Source organism: Lithobates pipiens, unplaced genomic scaffold (assembly GCF_037356315.1).
Source record: "Lithobates pipiens isolate NorthernLeopardFrog02 unplaced genomic scaffold, aLitPip1_a1.2 Scaffold_8, whole genome shotgun sequence".
NCBI lineage: Eukaryota > Metazoa > Chordata > Amphibia > Anura > Ranidae > Lithobates > Lithobates pipiens.
The window spans coordinates 274,397,477-274,415,888 of record NW_027507903.1 but is presented as its reverse complement, the minus strand read 5'-3'; the positions used below and the strand labels follow the sequence as shown (position 1 = coordinate 274,415,888).

The following is an 18,412-nucleotide window of genomic DNA, read 5'->3' as shown; positions in this document are numbered from 1 at the left end:
AAGAGGGAGGGGTGGGGACTGCCAAGGTTAACTTTTCCTATTAACAAGCAGGTGATTGGTTGCTAGTGTCCTAGCATTCTATCACCTTCTAATTAATAGGAAAGGTAACTCATGACGCTCCCGCCCCGCCCCCTACCCTTCATCCAGTGCGGCTGTGCTCTCTCATTGCTATCCCCTGCCTCCCGTTCTCCACGCTGCCTTGAGAATGACAGCGATGGGGGCCAGGGGTAAGGAAGGAAGGCTCTTAAATGGTGTGACTGCAGGATCGCATGTCTGCCCTAGAGACTCTGGGCTATGGGCCCCAGATTTTGGGACTATAGCCCCAGTAGCCACTCCCTACTGATGCCACTGACGTGTGGTGGCAATTCCCTTTGCTGCCCGGGCTTCCCCCTGTACTGCTGGCTTCCCTCCTCTCCTCCTGGCTGCTGCAGGGATGTTTCAGGATGGAGAGGGGGAGGGGCTAGTCAATATGCCATTTACCAGGCCCTTCCTTTTCTAAATGAACACAGTGAACACACTGCATTCATTCAGCTGTGTTTACTATGGTTCAATTTGTGAATTAACAGGAAGTTGCTCAGAACAGGGCACTTTCCATTCATTCATGTTTAATAAAGTGTTACATGAATTTATATGACAGCAAGCAAGTGAGAACATATGCAGTGACATATGCAGGACTACATAATAACCAATCAAGGATTACTAATAAATCTATTTTATTGGCATTTGAAAATGTCATGAATGTAAACTGGGTGTATTATAAATAGAGCAAATGTTGAGACCTTGAGGGTATACTCCCAGTACACGCAGTGGAACTGTGTTGGGTGGCTATTCCACCATATGACAAGGGGAAATGCCTTATCTCCCTATCTGCCCAGTTCACACCACTACATTGCGGTGATGTGCGGTGAAAAAAGTGCTGCATGCAGTGCTTTTTTTCAGCACAGTGCAAGGCAGTCCACTGCCTTGAACCACATGGCCAGAAATGTAACTTTATGAGATGTCTGTGCAACATCTTAATAAAGTTTGTATAAAAAAAAAAAAAGAAAACAGTGAGATGTGCCAAAATCGGCGCATCATTACTGCTCTGATCTCGGGTGAACAGTACCAGCTTCAACTAGTGTGAACTGATTGCCCATTTAGGAATAGGTACTAGCTGTTGGGTTAAAGTGTTACTAAACCCACAGCAGTAAAATCAGTTTGTGTTTGCAGTAAAGCATGCTTGTTATATTCACTGTTAAACCTAATGGAGTTAATCCTCTGCATTGTGTAAAAAGGCTGTTTGATCCTGTATGCAAAGATTCACCCCTTAATGTATTGTCTCCAAAATATGTCTGGATAAAACAGAAATACTGGAGTCAGGCTGCACATGCTCAGTTTGGAGTGTATTGCTAGAGAGTTTTTTTTTTTTCTTGGGAGAGTGTATGTGTTCAGCACAGGGCCAATCAGCACTGTCCAGACAGAGGGTCAGCCAGTGCAGTATGAAAACTCCTCCTACAAGTTTTAACAAGGCACTGGTAGAAGTCACAAGACTGCTATATACTGCTGATGAGAAAGGGTATTTATTAGTTTATATTTACTAAGATAATTTAATTTCCATGTCCTGTGTACTGTGGTAGACCGTAGACAGTAAATGCAGGGTCCTGGGTTTAGTAACACTTTAATAAGAGATGAATGCAACTCAGCTGTGCAAACACATAGGTGAATATATGCTTTATGTGCTTCAAGAACACCTAAACCAAGAAAAATGATGTTATATATGACAGCTTACCAGTTGTGTGGTGGCTGCATTCATTTTCTTTTTTAGACTTTGTTTCCTTTACTTTCACTGGTGCGAGTTTTAGAGGGTGACAATGTTCACTGTACTGTATCTATAAGTGCAAACTACAAGTGCAAAGTGCACTTGAAATGGCACTGAAAGTGCACTTGAAAGTGCAGTCGCTGTAAATCTGAGGGGTAGATCTGAAATGAGGGGAAGCTCTGCTGATTTTATTTTCCAATTATGTGCAAACAAAAAAGCAGTTTTTTATTTTCCTTGCATGTCCCCCTCAGATCTACAGCGACTGCACTTACAAGTGCACTTTCAATACAATTTCAAGTGCACTTTGCACTTGTAGTTTGCACTTGTAGTGCAAAGTGGATTTGCCTTCAGTAAATAACCCCCAAAGTGTATGAGGAGTACAGAAAATGTCCTCTTCCCCTCATCTCCATAACATAAGGGAAAAGTATTGTATTTTTGTATTTGAATAAGAAAAATTAGACAGGGCTAATAACATTGTTTTAGATTTCAGTGCAGCATTGTCAGCTAAAAACAGAAAGTTAGGAACTCACAAGATTTCTGGCAGGATCAACGTTTTTTTTGTACTTATTGAATAAAATATAACAAAATGTTTTTAATCCTTTCACTGCCAGGTCCATACATCATACGGACCTGACAGCAGGGGGGTTTACAGCTACCGCTACCCTCAGTATATGCATAGCTGACAAACCAAATTATGGCTGTCAGATGGAGGCAGTCCATTACTTGCATACACCCCCAGTAAGGGGCATTCTGCACACAAACCCTCTTGAGTGTGCCCCCCCACTATGTATCCCGAGCTTCACTTGTCCATCTGCGGGCTCTTGTTGCTGAGCCAGAAATTAGGTGTAAAATATCACTTCCAGGTCCCCCTATCAACATCCCAAGACAGCATATCCAGGAAAGAAATGTAATGCAGTGTGATCTGCACAGCATTATATTAATTGAGGCGGTGGGGAGACATCCATTGTCTTTAACCACTACAATACAGGGCACTTTCGCCCCCTTCCTTCCCAGCCCAATTTTCAGCTTTCATCGCTCTAGCGCTTTCAGTGACAATTGCGCGGTCATGCTACACTGTACCCAAATTAAATTTTTATCATTTTGTTCGCACAAATAGAGATTTATTTTGGTGGTATTTATTCACGACTCCGTTTTTTATTTTTTGCGATATAAGCGCAAAAAAGCGGAAATTTGGAAAAAAAACAATATTTTCTTTTTTCTATTTTAAAAGAAATCCAATAAAATCTAATTTTGTCATAAATTTAAGCCAAAATGTATTCTGCTACATGTTTTTGGTAAAAAAAATTCCGTTAAGTTTTATAATAATTGGTTTGTGTGATCACGGACATATGTACGCAAATGATCATGTACATATGTGTGCAGGTGATCACGTACATATGTGTGCACATAATCATTGGGACAAGTGATTTTAGTGGGACATATGTGGGGGACATGTTTTTATTATTAGGGACATGTGTTTTTATTTTTTGGGGACATGTATGTTTTGGGGACATGTGTGTTATGGGGACATATGTGGGGACTGTGTTTATACTGTGTGGTGTGTTGTGTGTTTACACTAGACTGAAGATCAGTGAGTAAAAAGCTGTAAAAAACAGCTCATACTCACTGATCATCAGCCGGGTGCAGCAATCTGCTCTCCTCTCCTCAGCGATGACTTCTGTGTGAGGAGAGGAGGAGCCGATTGCCTAGCAACCAGCTGTTTGTTTACATCACATGACGGCCGTGATTGGACACGGCTGTCAAGTGATCAGGAGGGCCAATCACAGAGCCCTCCTGCCGATCTGAGATGCGCCGTGTCCCGGTGACACGGGCGCATCGGGATCGCGCCGCTGCGCGGGCACGCGCGCGCGCGATCCCGCTCCTCCTGATGGACGTTCCTGAATGTCCTATCAGGAGTAGACGGCTCCCACCCGGCCGTATATGTGCATTGGCCGGGTGGGAAGTGGTTAAGACCCAAAAATGGCTAATTAAAGTGAACCTGTCACCAAAAAATCATCCCATAGGGGAATTTTTGCCCCAATGTGATAAAAAAAAGGTTTAGAAAAATTTTTCTTTTTTAATTGTAAAAAATGTTTTTTAATTATAACAAATGTATGTTACACCAAAGAAAAGTTAACCCCCCCCCCCCCCCACATATACAATAAGCACCTATGAACACATGTGTCAGGGGCACCTACGAAAACATTGATTGTGATACACATATTGTATATCACCGCTCACGCCAGTGGGAGAGCAATATTTCTAGCACCAAACCTCCTCCATAACACTAAACCGCTGACCTATAGGGGGCTTTTAAAGCATTACTTATCAAAAATATAGGGTACTAAAGTTTGTCGTGTTAGGTATCTTTTTATTCAGTGCAATCTTATCTTTTTTATTTGACAAAAAAATGGGCAATGCATTGCATTTGTGTGTCCTAAAATTAACTTTTCTACTGAAAGTTTGTGTTTCCTAGACCCTTGTGGTAATATTGTGTTATAAAAAAAATTGTAACTACCACTATTCTATTCTTTAGGGTGTCTGTTTTCAGAAAATATATTATGTTTTGGGGGATTATGCAAGTTTCGGGCCTATAATGATTTTGCGAACGTGTACAAAAAACACAATAATAAGGCAGCGAAAGGGTTAATGGTATATTTTACCGACTGCAAGGGAGCAAATAAGAGAAGTTTCTTTCTATGTTTGCTAACACTATAATCTTTCATCTATAATTTGCACTTTATCAATGTACCCCTGTAAAACAAATTTCCTTAGAATGGTCAAAGAAAGTTCCTCTAGTTGACCACTAGCCAGTAAGGCCTTTAGTAATGCCAAGTAATTTATTTAAAGAGCAAGCAGCTAAGTAAATGAATATTAGTGCCTGTTTACATATAGTGTGGTAGTGCTGAGTTCATTAGCATAGCAATAGCAGAGGTCTAGCTTCTAAAACAACACATGATCTTAAAATCTAACAATTCACATATCTAAGCTATGAAAATCACCTATGCATAAGCAACACAGCACCACAGCCAGAACAGAGCAAGAATGGAGAGCTGCCCACACACTAAACCCCTGAGGTTTAGTGTGAGGACAGTGTGAACTAGCTGTTTAAAAAATATCTAAATCTAAATATCTAAAAATGTTATATTTTATATTAGAGTAGGGAATGGTTAAAACCTATGTCAGGTTATTTTATGTTATCTGTGTCCCATGAAGGAGATTTTCCTTCACCTACTGTCCTTAACAGGAAGTAAGTGGGAATGTTGTGAAAAGTGAGGGAAATACCCTGCTAGACCAATGTAACCAAAACAAGTTTCTTCTTCCTATTGCTGTCCTAGTAAGAACTCAGAATTTTGGATTTTCTCTTACTTTCAGTTTTAATATTTACCAGGATAATTAGAGAGTGGTAATGTCCCCAAAGGGGACATAGATACAGTAGATATTCTGTAGATTCATATAGCCATCAGGTTGAGGAGTGCTGGACTTGTACGATTTTATCATAAGTATTATGATAACTAGAGGTTGGCAGACAGCTCTACTAGTCCTAGAACCTTTATAGCCCCCTATGGTTCTTATGGAAAGATGTATAAAGGATAAGGAGCTCTATTACACCCCAGACTCAAGCTGGAACAGCCAATGCAAAGAGCCCTGCACTCATTTATTTGCCTTCTTAACCATTTGAAACAATTTTTTTCATTTTTGAACATGTTAAAAAGTATTATTTATGCATTTCTGACAGCAGAAGCACTCTGATTGTAATTTTTTTAATGTTGCATTATATTTGCACAACTGTATCAAATCTCTGAATTTGGTAGATATGTGCAATTCGTTTTGGTCTGAATCTAAATTTGGATGAATTTTTGGTTGTTCGGAGATTCAGACATATCCGAATCTCCGAATGGCAATAGCAACAAATTTTGTTGAAATTAGTTTCGTTTTGTTAAGGAGTGGGCCAAAATGTATCCATTTTGGCCCGTTCCTTAACGACCAGCTATTCTTCACACAGAATTCTTATCGATTGGTCATTTTTCGACCTATCTGAATTGTAATCGTTCTGAAAATTTGGAATTCGTTAGAAAATTAATAAACGAAATAAAACTAAACAGACCAAAAGAAAACTAAACAAATTCTGAAACGAATCAATAAAACAAAATTAGGAACATAACAATTCTATTTGAAACTAAACAAAACACATTTTCCATTGTTCACATTTCTAGATTTCAGTAAAGAATACATTAAAATAAATTTTAGTGCACACAAACACAAAATAATAATTTTTCAGGCAGGATGTATGATATACTCCCCAAATTCTGAAGTGGTTAACTTTTCTCCCCAGTCTAGACTCCAAGCTTGTGTTCTAATTGTGTTCTATTCAACCCTGAAGAAGGGGAATCATTAAACCCCCTTAAATTGTTTTGACTTATCTTTTTGACTACAATAAAATGTAATTTGTACATACTTTCACAAGTTGAATGTCACTATACTTTAGAAATAAAAACATTGATAAGGAATCCAACTACTAATCCAACACTTTTTGGCTTTAGATATCCTTTCCCACCCATCCCTGATGTCCCATTAATAGGGTCTATACACCCAAGGGGGCAGGAAGGATCAGCGGTTATATGATAAGGAGTTGGTCCCACCAGCTACTAATCGTTAGTAGGGACCGAAAGCTGTCTTTGACAGCTCGGCTTCTGTGCTGGGTGAGTGAAGCCAGCGTGCTCTTAGCACAAAAACATCAGTTGCCCAATGACGGATATGTGCAGTGTGTGGGCGTTAAAGGACACCCTTTTGCCATAGCAGATATGTGTTAAGTGGGCAGCAACAGGTTAAGCTGCAAAAAAGCAAACAGAATCTGAAACAGAGTTATAAACAAATCACATGATGGAAATAGTTTGAGCTAGATTAAAGGATAAATTCACCTTTGGTAACGTGTTACATGTTACTCCCGTATTTAGGGTATAACATTTAACATGTCACACTTCCCCCCCACCACGAGTCACTGTTTTGACAGCAAGCAGGGGATCTTCTCCCCTGCTCACTGTCACAAGCTAAAAAGAACAGTGTTCTGTGAATGGGAAAAGTACTAGTCCCAACAGCCTTAGCGGCTGCTGGCTTGTAGTTCTCAATGAAACTACCAGGGCACTGTTGAATGCTCTTAGTAGTTCATTGAGCTTCCTGGCAGAGTGTCACTGCCTGTCTGTATCGAAGAAACAAGCAGACAGCTACACAGACAGTCTGCAGGCTTTACAGGTCCCTAAAAAAATAAAAAAAATACATATATATATATATATATATATATATATATATATATATACATACATACACAGTATATATACAGTCCAATACCAGAGTACCAGACATTGTTAGTCAGGACTTTAAATGGTGGAGGGAAGAAGGGTGTAAAGCAGTTGGATAAGTTTTTTTGTATACTTAAGTCAAATCATGTATTGCTGTATTGTGCTGCACATTTATATGTATGTGTATGATGCATAACCCCAGTCACAGCTTTATTGCCAGAGATGATAAACATTTATGCTAAGCTTAGGAAATGGCCATGAAGACGTTAATTAAAACAGTACATTTTGGCGCTAGCGATGGTACAGTAAAATTACTTAATTAAAGCTAATCTATTTTCTATGTGTTGTAGAGGTTCATCAATGATTATGAACAGACCCCTCTAGATGCTGTCATTTATCTTACTGGAGAATGCAACTATGGAGGAAGAGTCACAGATGAGCACGACAGGCGGCTTCTGCTAAGCTTGCTAGACACATTTCTTTGTGAAGCTGTAATTACTGAAGACAATTACGCATTTTCTCCCAGTGGAAAATACTTTGCTCCAAAGAACAGTACCCATGACACCTATATGGAATATATAAAAAGTCTTCCGCTCAACGCTGATCCGGAGGTATGCACTCTAACAACAAGCCTTAATAGATGCCAAGGAAAATTACAGCTTATTAATAGAAATAGTGTTGTAAAAGTGATACGCTTATTCTCACTAATTAAGATTAATATTGAATTGGGTTGTCAAAAGGTTACTTCACTTTTCTAATTAATCAAAGGCAAGTAGCCACACTATATTTTAAATATATGTTCATGCAACAATTTTTTGCATTTAATTACTGGATTTATCTGCTCTGCAATTTAACTTTAAATGATAATAGAGTCCAGTACAAAAGGTTACATGATGAATACATATATACATTGATTTATGATATAACATTTATAACCCTGTAGTCATGTAAGGAGGACAAAAATCAAGGGCCAATAGAGCTAGAACAAAAGTCAAATAGCACAAAAGGTTTTTTGTAAGTAAGCTGTCCTAAAATAGATAGTTTAGGCAAAGTATATTTTGAAAAATACATCAGCAGAATATACCCTCAATGAAAACTGCTTATAGGATAACTACACTTTTATGGAAAAAAAATATAGCAAAAAATAAAATAAAATACATATACAATTGCTACAAAATCCATATTGTAATTTAATGTAATTAAATAATACTTTTCCATTTCAATCTGCAGCTCTGTAATTTTCTATAAACTTCAGTGCAATATGGCAACCTGGAGAAATTCCATACAGAACACCACTCCAAAAATGTGATTTTCTGTTTGTGCAATTGGCTCAATGATTTTCTCAGAAGTCTGAACTCTGATGTAGAGTAAGGCGTCATGTACACTGCTGCTGGTAAACGACATTTAGGAGCAGTCAGGCATTTTTTTTCAACTGCTCCTGAACTCTCCTCTATGTTATCTTATCAGTACATGTACACAGGTTCATTTATAGACGGCTCTAGGCAGTTGAGTTTAGAAGCTTTTTTTGCTGTGTTTAGAGGCATTTCAAGCACCAAACGAGGCTAAGTGTGGCTACCAGCGTTTAGGCTTGTTTTTGTCTAAAAGCATTTTAAAAGGAAAACATTTTATCTATTACTTTTGAGCCTGGAAAATGCTAAAAACACGTCAAAAACTCAATTATCACTGCCTGCAAGCTTGAGATACCATGTGATATCCCCCTCATCAGCCAATTATGCTGTACAATACACGACTTGCATTACTTGATGTTGAGTCAACAACAGGCGTTCCTCTGGTGGCACGCTTTTCCTCATGTTGGTGTCCATGCGAACTAGACGGGGTCTAACCTTTTCCAAGAGAACATCAAAGGTGGCAATTGACATGCGTGTAAAATTTTTAAAAAATCTCTGGGTAATTACGCAGCTGAACATAGATATTAAAAAGTATCCTGTGGACATGCGTTGAGCCATCAATGGGTGAGTCCAGTAGCAACAAACTCTTGTCCTCTCATGCAATTTTCTACATCTTTGGAGCCTCAACAAAAAGCAACATCAGGAGCATTTCCTCACACATGCTCATCAGATTTTAGGCTCTCCATGCAACAGAAAAAATATTTTTGGTGAGACTACTTCTGAAGGAATGTAGACACAGAAAATTTTCTTATGAGAGCACTGAGATTGCTTCAGCTAGTTATAGTGAACCAGACCCTCTTATTCAGAATCGGCCTGCACAAGACATGGTCAAACACACAGCTTTTTTTTCAGCGCATGCAACAAAATGTGTTAAAATCCTTGAAACATACATTTATCATCCAGAGGGGATTGTTTTTTTCTCTACAAATGTTGAATTTCTTGTTAATGATTAGTAGATCCAGCAATATAGGCAGCTATAATAATACGAAAATCTTAATTTTGTTCTCTTATCAAGTTGTCATGAAATGTAATCTACTCTTCTGTAATTTTTACAATGCATGTAGCTTGAATTGACCAGGTTGGCAACAATTTCACTTTGATCATATTTCCAGTAAAGCCCCGTACACACGAGAGGACTTATGTCCGACAGACCTCCAAAGGAGTTCCGCCGGAGTTCCGCCGGAATTCCGACGGAGTTCTGGCGGACTTTTCGACCGAACGGACTTGGACACACACCATCACACCAAACTCCGACGGAGTCGAACGTGATGACGTACGACTGGATTCGAATAAGGAAGTTCATAGCCAGTAGCCAATAGCTGCCCTAGCGTCGGTTTTAGTCCGTCGGAGTAGCATACACACGAGCGGATTTTTCGACGGGGACCGGGTCCGGCGGAGTTCCGTCGGGAAAATTTGAAGCATGCTTCATTTCTAAAGTCCGTCAGACTTTGGCGAATCAAAAGTCCGTTGCAGCCCACACACGATCGGATAGTCTGACGGACTCAGTCCGTCGGAGTTTGGATGTCGAAAAGTCCGCTCGTGTGTACGGGGCTTTAGACATGTAAAAGGTTCTTCACTATAAAAGAACTGAAGTGATTTCCTATATTTGTTGCTGAGCAGATGAGTTGTCTTTGGACTTAACCCCGATTCACTAAAGATGTAGCACACTTACTGCAAGTAGCAAAAAAAAACTTGTTGGTGGAAATATAACACTTGCACATGGAAAACAGCAGAGGGCAAAAGAAAAGTCTTGTTAATGTGCCAGGGTCACGCTAGTATGATACAAACTTATAGAAAACATCTTACCATGTAGCTGTGGGTAATTTTTTTTTTTTTTGCTTCTTTTGGTGTGTCATTTGCTCTATTTTTAGTTATTAAAAAGTGTCTGGTGTTTACATCAACATTAAGAGCTTTTCTATCATTTGTTGAAAAAAAGAACACCCTGCATGAACGGTGGTGTTTGTCTAACAGAAGGAATTTTATTAAATATTCATTCTGTTACATGGTATGTATATCAGGCGTTACATTATGCAATATTTTCCAGCAAACAGTATATTCATGTTAGAAATGTACATATTAAATCCGTATAGGTTATGAAAATTTAACTGTAAGGTGTATTATCCTGAAGTTATCACCCAAGTAGTTGTTAAGGCACATTGTATTCCAGAATCTCTGAACTTGAAGCTGGCTCTCATTGCCGTAGTATACATTTGACATTATACATCCATATAAGTTTGTCTACCGAAGTTATATTAACAAGTGCCATATCTAGCGGGGACCAAGGGGGTCGGAGGGAAGGGCTACTGGAAGGGGAGATGGGGGGAGAGGAGGGGGTGCCCACCGTATCATCCCAGCTACAGTAAATGAGAGAGCCAGAGAGAAAGACCCTCCACCCGAGCATGGGTGTATATGCCGGAAGAGGAATCTTCATTGCACCTAGATTGTGAGACCTCTAGCCTCCACCCAAGTCGACCATATCTTGTTGAATTTTTTGGGGCAGTTACGGTCCAGGTAGGTTAATTTGTACAGAGGGAGGGCATCATTCACCTATCTTCTCCAAGTGGAGATCTGAGATGGGGCCGCCATTTTCCACTGGAGCAGGATAGCCTTCCTGGCATAGAATGTCATGTAAAAGATAGATATTTTTTTTTGTGAGTACTGGTGGGTAGGTTATCCGTGATTCCTAACAGTAGAATCAAGGGATTCAATCCAACTGATACATCAGTTATTAATGCAATGTCCTCCGTAACCTTCTCCCAGAACTCCTGTATTTGTGGGCAGAGCCAGACCATATGTATGTAGTTACCAAGATCTCCCACACACTTGGGACATGCATCAGAGGTGTTGTAGATCAGTGCCAACTTTTGGGGTGTGTAATGTACCCTATGAAGAAATTTTAATTGCACGAATCTATCCCTTGTGGAGATCATGAGTGGAATAAACTGTTTAACCCCTCAGACCAGTCCTCCTCAGTCAATGTTGGCAGGTCCCCCTGCCAGGCTGAAAAGGCCCTAGTCGCCCCTGAACCACCCTTGCATGTCAGTCTCAGGTATATGGATGACAGTGTCTTGTCTATAAAGCGGGAAATAAGTAGTCTCTCTACCTGATGTGGCTCGAGTCTCACAGTGGCGGGGAATTGTGCCCTGAGGGCGTGTCTCAGTTGTAAATATCGGAAATACATCCAAGGTGGAATATAATCCTCAGTCTCCCAAAAGACAGCGGACGCCCCTCTGACATGACGTCTGTCAGTGCTCTCACCCCATATCTGGCCCAGACCTGTGGGTCAGGCACCGTCCTCAAGTGGGGCAGTAACGGATTGCCCCAAAGGGGTATATGGGGAGAGAACATCTGTGGCTCCTCAAATAATTTTGAAACCTGCTTCCATATCCTCATTGTGGTCATCATGGGAGTCGTGCAGTGCGTATTGGACTGAGGTTCTCTATATACTATATTATTAAGTTCTGAGTGAGAGCCTAATATGGCAGCCTCAAGGCTGACCAAGGGGTTAGACTGGTCTTGCTTGAACCACCATCTCACTATTACAAGGACCGCTGCCCAGTAATATTTCTTAAAGTTGGGGAGAGCCAGCCCACCCTCAGACAAACCAAGTTGAAGTGTGGCTCTCGCCACCCTGGGCACCGACCCCCGCCATCTAAAGGTCATGACTATTTGGTCCAATTTAGTAAAGAAGGAGTTGGGGATGCTGATGATGGGAGTGTTCCTAAAAACATAAAGAAATTTGTAGAGAAAGGACATTTTGACTAAATTAACTCTTCCTATAGGGGTCAGTGGTAGATTTTTCCAGATCGGGTGTTCCTCTAGTCCAATATTTTATTTTTATGTTTTACTGTAGTCACTAAGGCTTACAACCTGTTTTTTCTGCTATACAGATCTACATTAGTGAGCTTTTTCCTCACTTCCAATTGCGTTGACACACTTTTCACCAGACAGAACGTGAGGGAAACTATTCATTGGCAACACAGAATTTAATAGAAAGGGTTGTTGTCTGTTTTCCTGTTGCACATTTTTTCCTCCTTCTGTTTTACAGTGCCTTGAAAAAGTATTCACACCCCTTGACATTTTCCACATTTTGTCACGTTACAACCAAAAACATGAATTTTAGTTTTTTTGGGATGTTATGTGATAGACCAACACAAAGTGGCACATAATTGTGAAGTGGAAAGAAAATGATAAGTAGTTTTCAAATTTCTTTACAAATAAATATCTGAAAAGTGTGGCGTGCATTTGTATTCAGCTTCCTTTACTCTGATACCCCTAACTAAAATATTGTGGAACCAATTGCCTTCAGAAATCATCTAATTAGTAAACAGAGTCCACCTGTGTGTAATTTAATCTCAGTTTAAATAAATACAGCTGTTCTATGAATCTCTCTGAGGTTTGTTAGAGAACCTTAGAGCCAGTTCACACAGGGGCGACTCAGATCCGACTTCAGGACGTCCCTAGTCGCCTCAGGTCGGACAACATTTAAAAATCAATGTAAGTGAATGAGAGCCGTCTTAATGCACGCTACTGAAGTCGCTCCGACTTCAGAAGAGGTTCCTGTACTACTTCAATCTGACTTGTAGGCGACTGGTACCCATTGATTTCAATGGAGGTCGCCTCCAAGTCGGATCTCCGTCTATACGGAGGCGACTCTGACAGAATTATTAGCTCTGAAGGGGGAACTCCACGCCAAAAAATTTGGCGTGAGTTCCCCTCCGAGAGCATACCAGGCCCTTAGGTCCAAGAAGGGGGGGGGCGCTCGCTCGTCCCCACACCCTTTCCTGGCCGGCTGGGTAGCGTGCTCGGAAAAGGGTCTGGTATGGATCTGGGGGGGACCCCCACGCCGTTTTTTTCAGTGTAGGGGGTTCCCCTTAGAATCCATACCAGACCTAAGGGCCTGGTATGCTCTCGGAGGGGGAACCCATGCCAATTTTTTTTCATAAATTTGGCGTGGAGTTCCCCCTTCAGAGCTCATTCTCTGATTGGCCACGGCAAAAGTCGCCTGGCCTGGGGCGACTTAAAGTCGTGTTATAAGTTGCCCCAGGTCGTGTCTAAGTTGTCTCCAAGTTGCCTCACAAAGTCATCCTGGAAGTCGTGTCGCCCCTGTGTGAACAAATAGCATCATGAAAGCCAGGGAATGTATCAGACAGGTCAGGGATAGTTGTGGAGAAGTTTAAAGCAGGTTTAGGGTATAAAATAATATTCTAAGTATTGGACATCTCACAGAACACTGTTCAGTCCATCATCCTAAAATGGAAAGAGTATGGCACAACCTACAAAGACATGGGTGTTCACCTAAACTGATAGGCCAGGAAAGGAGAGCATTAATCAGAGAAGCAGCCAAGAGGCCCATAGTAACTCTAGAGGAGCTGCAGAGATTCACAGCTCAGGTGGGAGAATCTGTCCACAGGACAACTATTAGTTGTGCACTTCACAAATCTGGCCTTTATAGAAGAGTGGCAAGAAGAAAACCATTGTTGAAAGAAAGCCATAAGAAGACCCATTTGCAGTTTGCAAGAAGCCAAGTGGGGGACACAGCAAACATGTGGAAGAAGGTGCTCTGGTCAGATAAGACCAAAATTGAACTTTTTGGCCTAAAAGCAAAATGCTATGTGTGGTGGGAAACTAACACTACACATCACCCTGAATACAACACTGTGTAAAATGGTGGTGGCAGCATCATGTTGTGGGTATGCTTTTCTTCAGCAGGGACAGGGAAGCTGGTCAGAGATGATGGGAAGGTGGATGGAGCCAAATACAGGGCAATCTTAGAAGAAAACCTGTTATACCTTGTACACATGGTCAGAAATTCCGACGGAAAAGGTCCAATCGGATTATATTGACGGAAAATCCGATCGTGTGTGGGCTCTATCAGACTTTTTTCCGACGGAAAAAATTTGAGAGCAGGATCTCAAATTTTCCAACAAAAAAATCTGATCTGAATTTTTCCCATCGTTTGTAGAGAATTCAAATCGGACAAAGTGCCACGCATGCTCAGATCAAATTACGAGACCAAAGCTATTGGCTAGTAGCCTCAACGTAGTCCCATCATAAAGAATGAACGTCATCACGTTCCGAACTATCTGATTTTCCGGCAACTTTGTCTGACTGTGTGTATGCAACACCAGTTTAGGACAAAATCCGTCGGAAAAAATCTGATGGATTTTGTTGTCGGAATGTCCGACCATGTGTACAAGGCATTAGAGTCTGCAAAAGACTAGAGACTGGGGTGGAAGTTCACCTTCCAGCAGGACAATGGCCCTAAACATGCAGCCAGAGCTACAATGGAATGGTTTAGATTAAAGCATATTCATGTGTTAGAATGGCCCAGTAAAAAGCCCGGACCTAAATCCAATTGAGAATCTGTGGCAAGACTTGTAAATTGCTGCTCTCTCCATACAATCTGAAAGAGCTTGAGCTATTTTGCAAGAAGAATTGGCAAAAATGTCACTCTCTAGATTTGCAAAGCAGGTAGAGACATACCCAAAAGACTTGCAGCTGTAATTGCAGTGAAAGGTGGTTCTACAAAGTATTGACTCAGGGGAGGCTGAATATAAATGCACGTGACACTTTTCACATATTTATTTGTAAAAAATGTTGAAAACCATTCATGATTTTTCTTCCAATCCACAATTATGTGCCACTTTGTATCTATCACATAAAATCCCAACAAAATAAATTTACATTTTTGGTTGTAACATGACAAAATGTGGAAAATTTTAAGGGGTATGAATACTTTTTCAAGGCACTGTAAATTCATTGCAGAAGTCAAAGTATACTTCTATGACTATCTGTTCTGGTGACACAGTTTGGCCAGAATAGAAGGGGGAGATGTACAATGAGGAAGAAAACAACAACAAAAAACTCTTTTGTGCTATGTTCTGTGTTGGGGTTTCCCTCACTTCCTGTCTGGTGAAAAGTGTCTCACCACAACAGGAAGAGAGGCGAACTAACATTGACTCGGAATGGATTTAACCTGACAGGGCCTTTAATTTTCCCCCACTCAATTGCAAATTATTAAAATACATATTCCTTATCCAAACATGAGCTGTTTTCAATATTATTTCATGGTATGGGGCCTGGTCTAATCCACATGGGGGCAGGCACAGGAGGGGAAAGGCGTCTTGATGGCATATTTTAATAAAAAAATGTGTTGAGAACATCTGCCCAAAATAAAAATCTGTTTATGATGTGAACTAAGGACCACCATGCATAATTAACACTATAAACAAATGATATCTAATTATGTCTATAACATTTGTTTAAATTTATTATTTTGACAGAGGCTTTGGGATCCCTGCTTCAAAAAATAGACAGGGCTTATTTCTTCAATCAGCATTTTACTTACAAAGTAAACACATAAATACCAATAGAATTTTATTGTACAAAAAGGGATAATATTTAAATCTAGTCTTTAAAGTTAGTGAAACCAAACAATATTTTACAATACCTCTGCTGCATAAATTTAACCACTTCAGATCCGCGCTATTGCCAAATGACGGCAACAGCGCGGACCTACATTTCCGGGACTACGTCTATTGACGTCGTCCCAGATACGAGCGGCCTGCGCGCCCCCTGAGGGGCGCGCGTGGCGCGCTCTGTGATCGGCGAGTCCGTGAGACTCGCCTGATCACCGATCCGTGCAAGGGGTCGATCCCGACCCCTTATCACGTGATCAGCTGTCAGCCAATGACAGCTGATCATGTGATAGAACGGAGCCGGTAATCGGCTATTATTCCTCCTCGCGCTGACAGCGCGAGGAGAGAAAAAAAAAGCCGATCACCGGCGGCCGTGATCGGGACATCAGTCCCGATCACGGCCAGCAATACAGCTGACCACCTGCCCCCCATCAGTGCCCCCCATCAGTGCCCATAGTGCCCACAGTGCCACCTACAGTGCCACCCACAATGCCACCCACAGTGCCATCCAGCAGTGCCACCAACAGTGCCACCAACAGTGCCACCCACAGTGCCCACAATCTGCCTCAAAGGTGCTGCGACCCAGTGCCGCCCATCAGTGCCCAGCAGTGCCGCCCATCAGTGCCCAGCAGTGCCGCCCATCAGTGCCCAGCAGTGCCACCTATCAGAGCCACCTATCAGTGCCACCTATCAGTGCCCATCAGTCCCGTCTATCAGTGGTACCTATCAGTGCCCATCCGTGCCACCCATCCGTGCCACTTATCCGTGCCACCCATCCATGCCATCTTATCTGTGCCCATCTTTGCCCATCAGTGCCGCCTTATCTGTGCCCATCGGTGCCGCCTTATCTGTGCCTATTAGTGCCGCCTTAACTATGCCTATCAGTGCCCACCAGTGCAGCCCATCAGTGCCCACCAATGCAGCCCATCAGTGCCCACCAATGCAGCCCATCAGTGCCCACCAATGCAGCCATCAGTGCCGCCTAATCAGCGCACTTCAATGAAGGAGAAAAATGACCCGTTTGCAAAATTTTATAACAAACTATTAAAACATGATTTTTATTTTTTTATTTTTTTGCATCTTTTTTTGTTTGTTTAGCAAAAAATAAAACTCCGAGCTGTAACTAAATACCACCAAAAGAAAGCTCTATTTGTGGGAAAAAAATGATAAAAATTTCATTTGGGTACAGTGTTGTATGCCCGCGCAATTGTCATTCAAAGTGCATCAGCGCTGAAAGCTGAAAATTGGTCTGGGACTGAGGGGGGTTTAAGTGCCCAGTAAGCAAGTGGTTAAAGGATTAGTACCACCAAAGCTCATGTGGCTGAATTTCTCCTGTGGATCACAGGAGTGCAGTTCAGTCTGCATGTCTGTGACCCATTTTCAGCAGACAGTGGGCTGAAGCCTGCTTGCAGCTGATGCCGGTCCAGGCTCGGGAAAGATTATGACCATATGCTTGGGATCTGTCCACATGCCTGGACCACATGCATCGCTCCTGCCCCCTCCACAGCCCAGTGCTCCAGTGAGCACACGGGAGGCAGAGCACACAGTGGTGACTGACAGTCACCAGTTTTCTGCTCAGTGAGTTTTGAGAACCGAGTGATCAGCGGTCTTTGATCGCTCGGTTCTCAGTCTTAGAGCCGGCAGGGAACAGATGCAGCATACACCTAGATAAGCATGATTTAAAACAAAATAATAATAATTCACATACTTCTCCTTTATAGGTCTATAAAATACAGCAAATCTTTCTGCTCATGTATTCTGCATGTTATTTGTTAAAACAATAAACCATTTTCCTACCAGGGAAATCTGTTAATATTTTACACACGTTAAAATCTTTATTTTTTGCTAGAAATTATTATAACCCCCCCCCCACCCAAAAAAAAATATCCTTTATGAAAGCAGAAATCCTGCAGAATAAAATTGTGGTAGTTGCAATTTTTTATGTTGCACAATATTTGTGCAGTTATTTTCAGGGCTTTCATCAGGTAATAGTTACCAAAAATGTAAAGTCCTAAAATGGTGCATGCCCATGAAATTGAAAAGACTATGCTACCCAAAATTCTCCATTTGCAACACTTTACATGCATCAGTTTAACCACTTCAATACCAAGCATTTTACCCCCTTCCTGCCCAGAACAATTTTTAGCTTTCAGCACTGTCGCACTTTGAATGACAATTGCGCGGTCTTGCAACAGTGTACCCAAACTAAATTTTTATAATTTTCTTCCCACAAATAGAGCTTTCTTTTGGTGGTATTTGATCACCTCTGCAGTTTTTTCACTATAAACAAAAAAGACAGACAATTTTGAAAACAAATTGGCACTGATAGGTGGTACTGATATGAGGCACTGCTGGGCACTATTAGGTGCCACTGATAGGCAGCACTGATGATAAGCTACTGACAGGCATTTCTGAGTGGCACTGATTGGCACTTTGATGGGGCACTGATAGGCATTACTGATGAGGAAATGATTGGCACTTTTT

The 18,412-nt window shown here is 41.3% G+C and overlaps 1 protein-coding gene across 1 annotated transcript in view; it reads left to right on the top strand.

Annotated features, from left to right (window-relative positions):
* The window catches only part of LOC143962680 (dynein axonemal heavy chain 3-like), a 2,426,925-nt gene that overhangs the window by 2,334,088 nt on the left and 74,425 nt on the right, over nucleotides 1-18,412 (top strand). Inside the window, exon 72 of the mRNA XM_077472045.1 lies at nucleotides 7,449-7,709. Within this exon, the coding sequence (XP_077328171.1) occupies nucleotides 7,449-7,709 (261 nt within the window). The remainder of the gene's footprint in view (nucleotides 1-7,448; nucleotides 7,710-18,412) is intronic.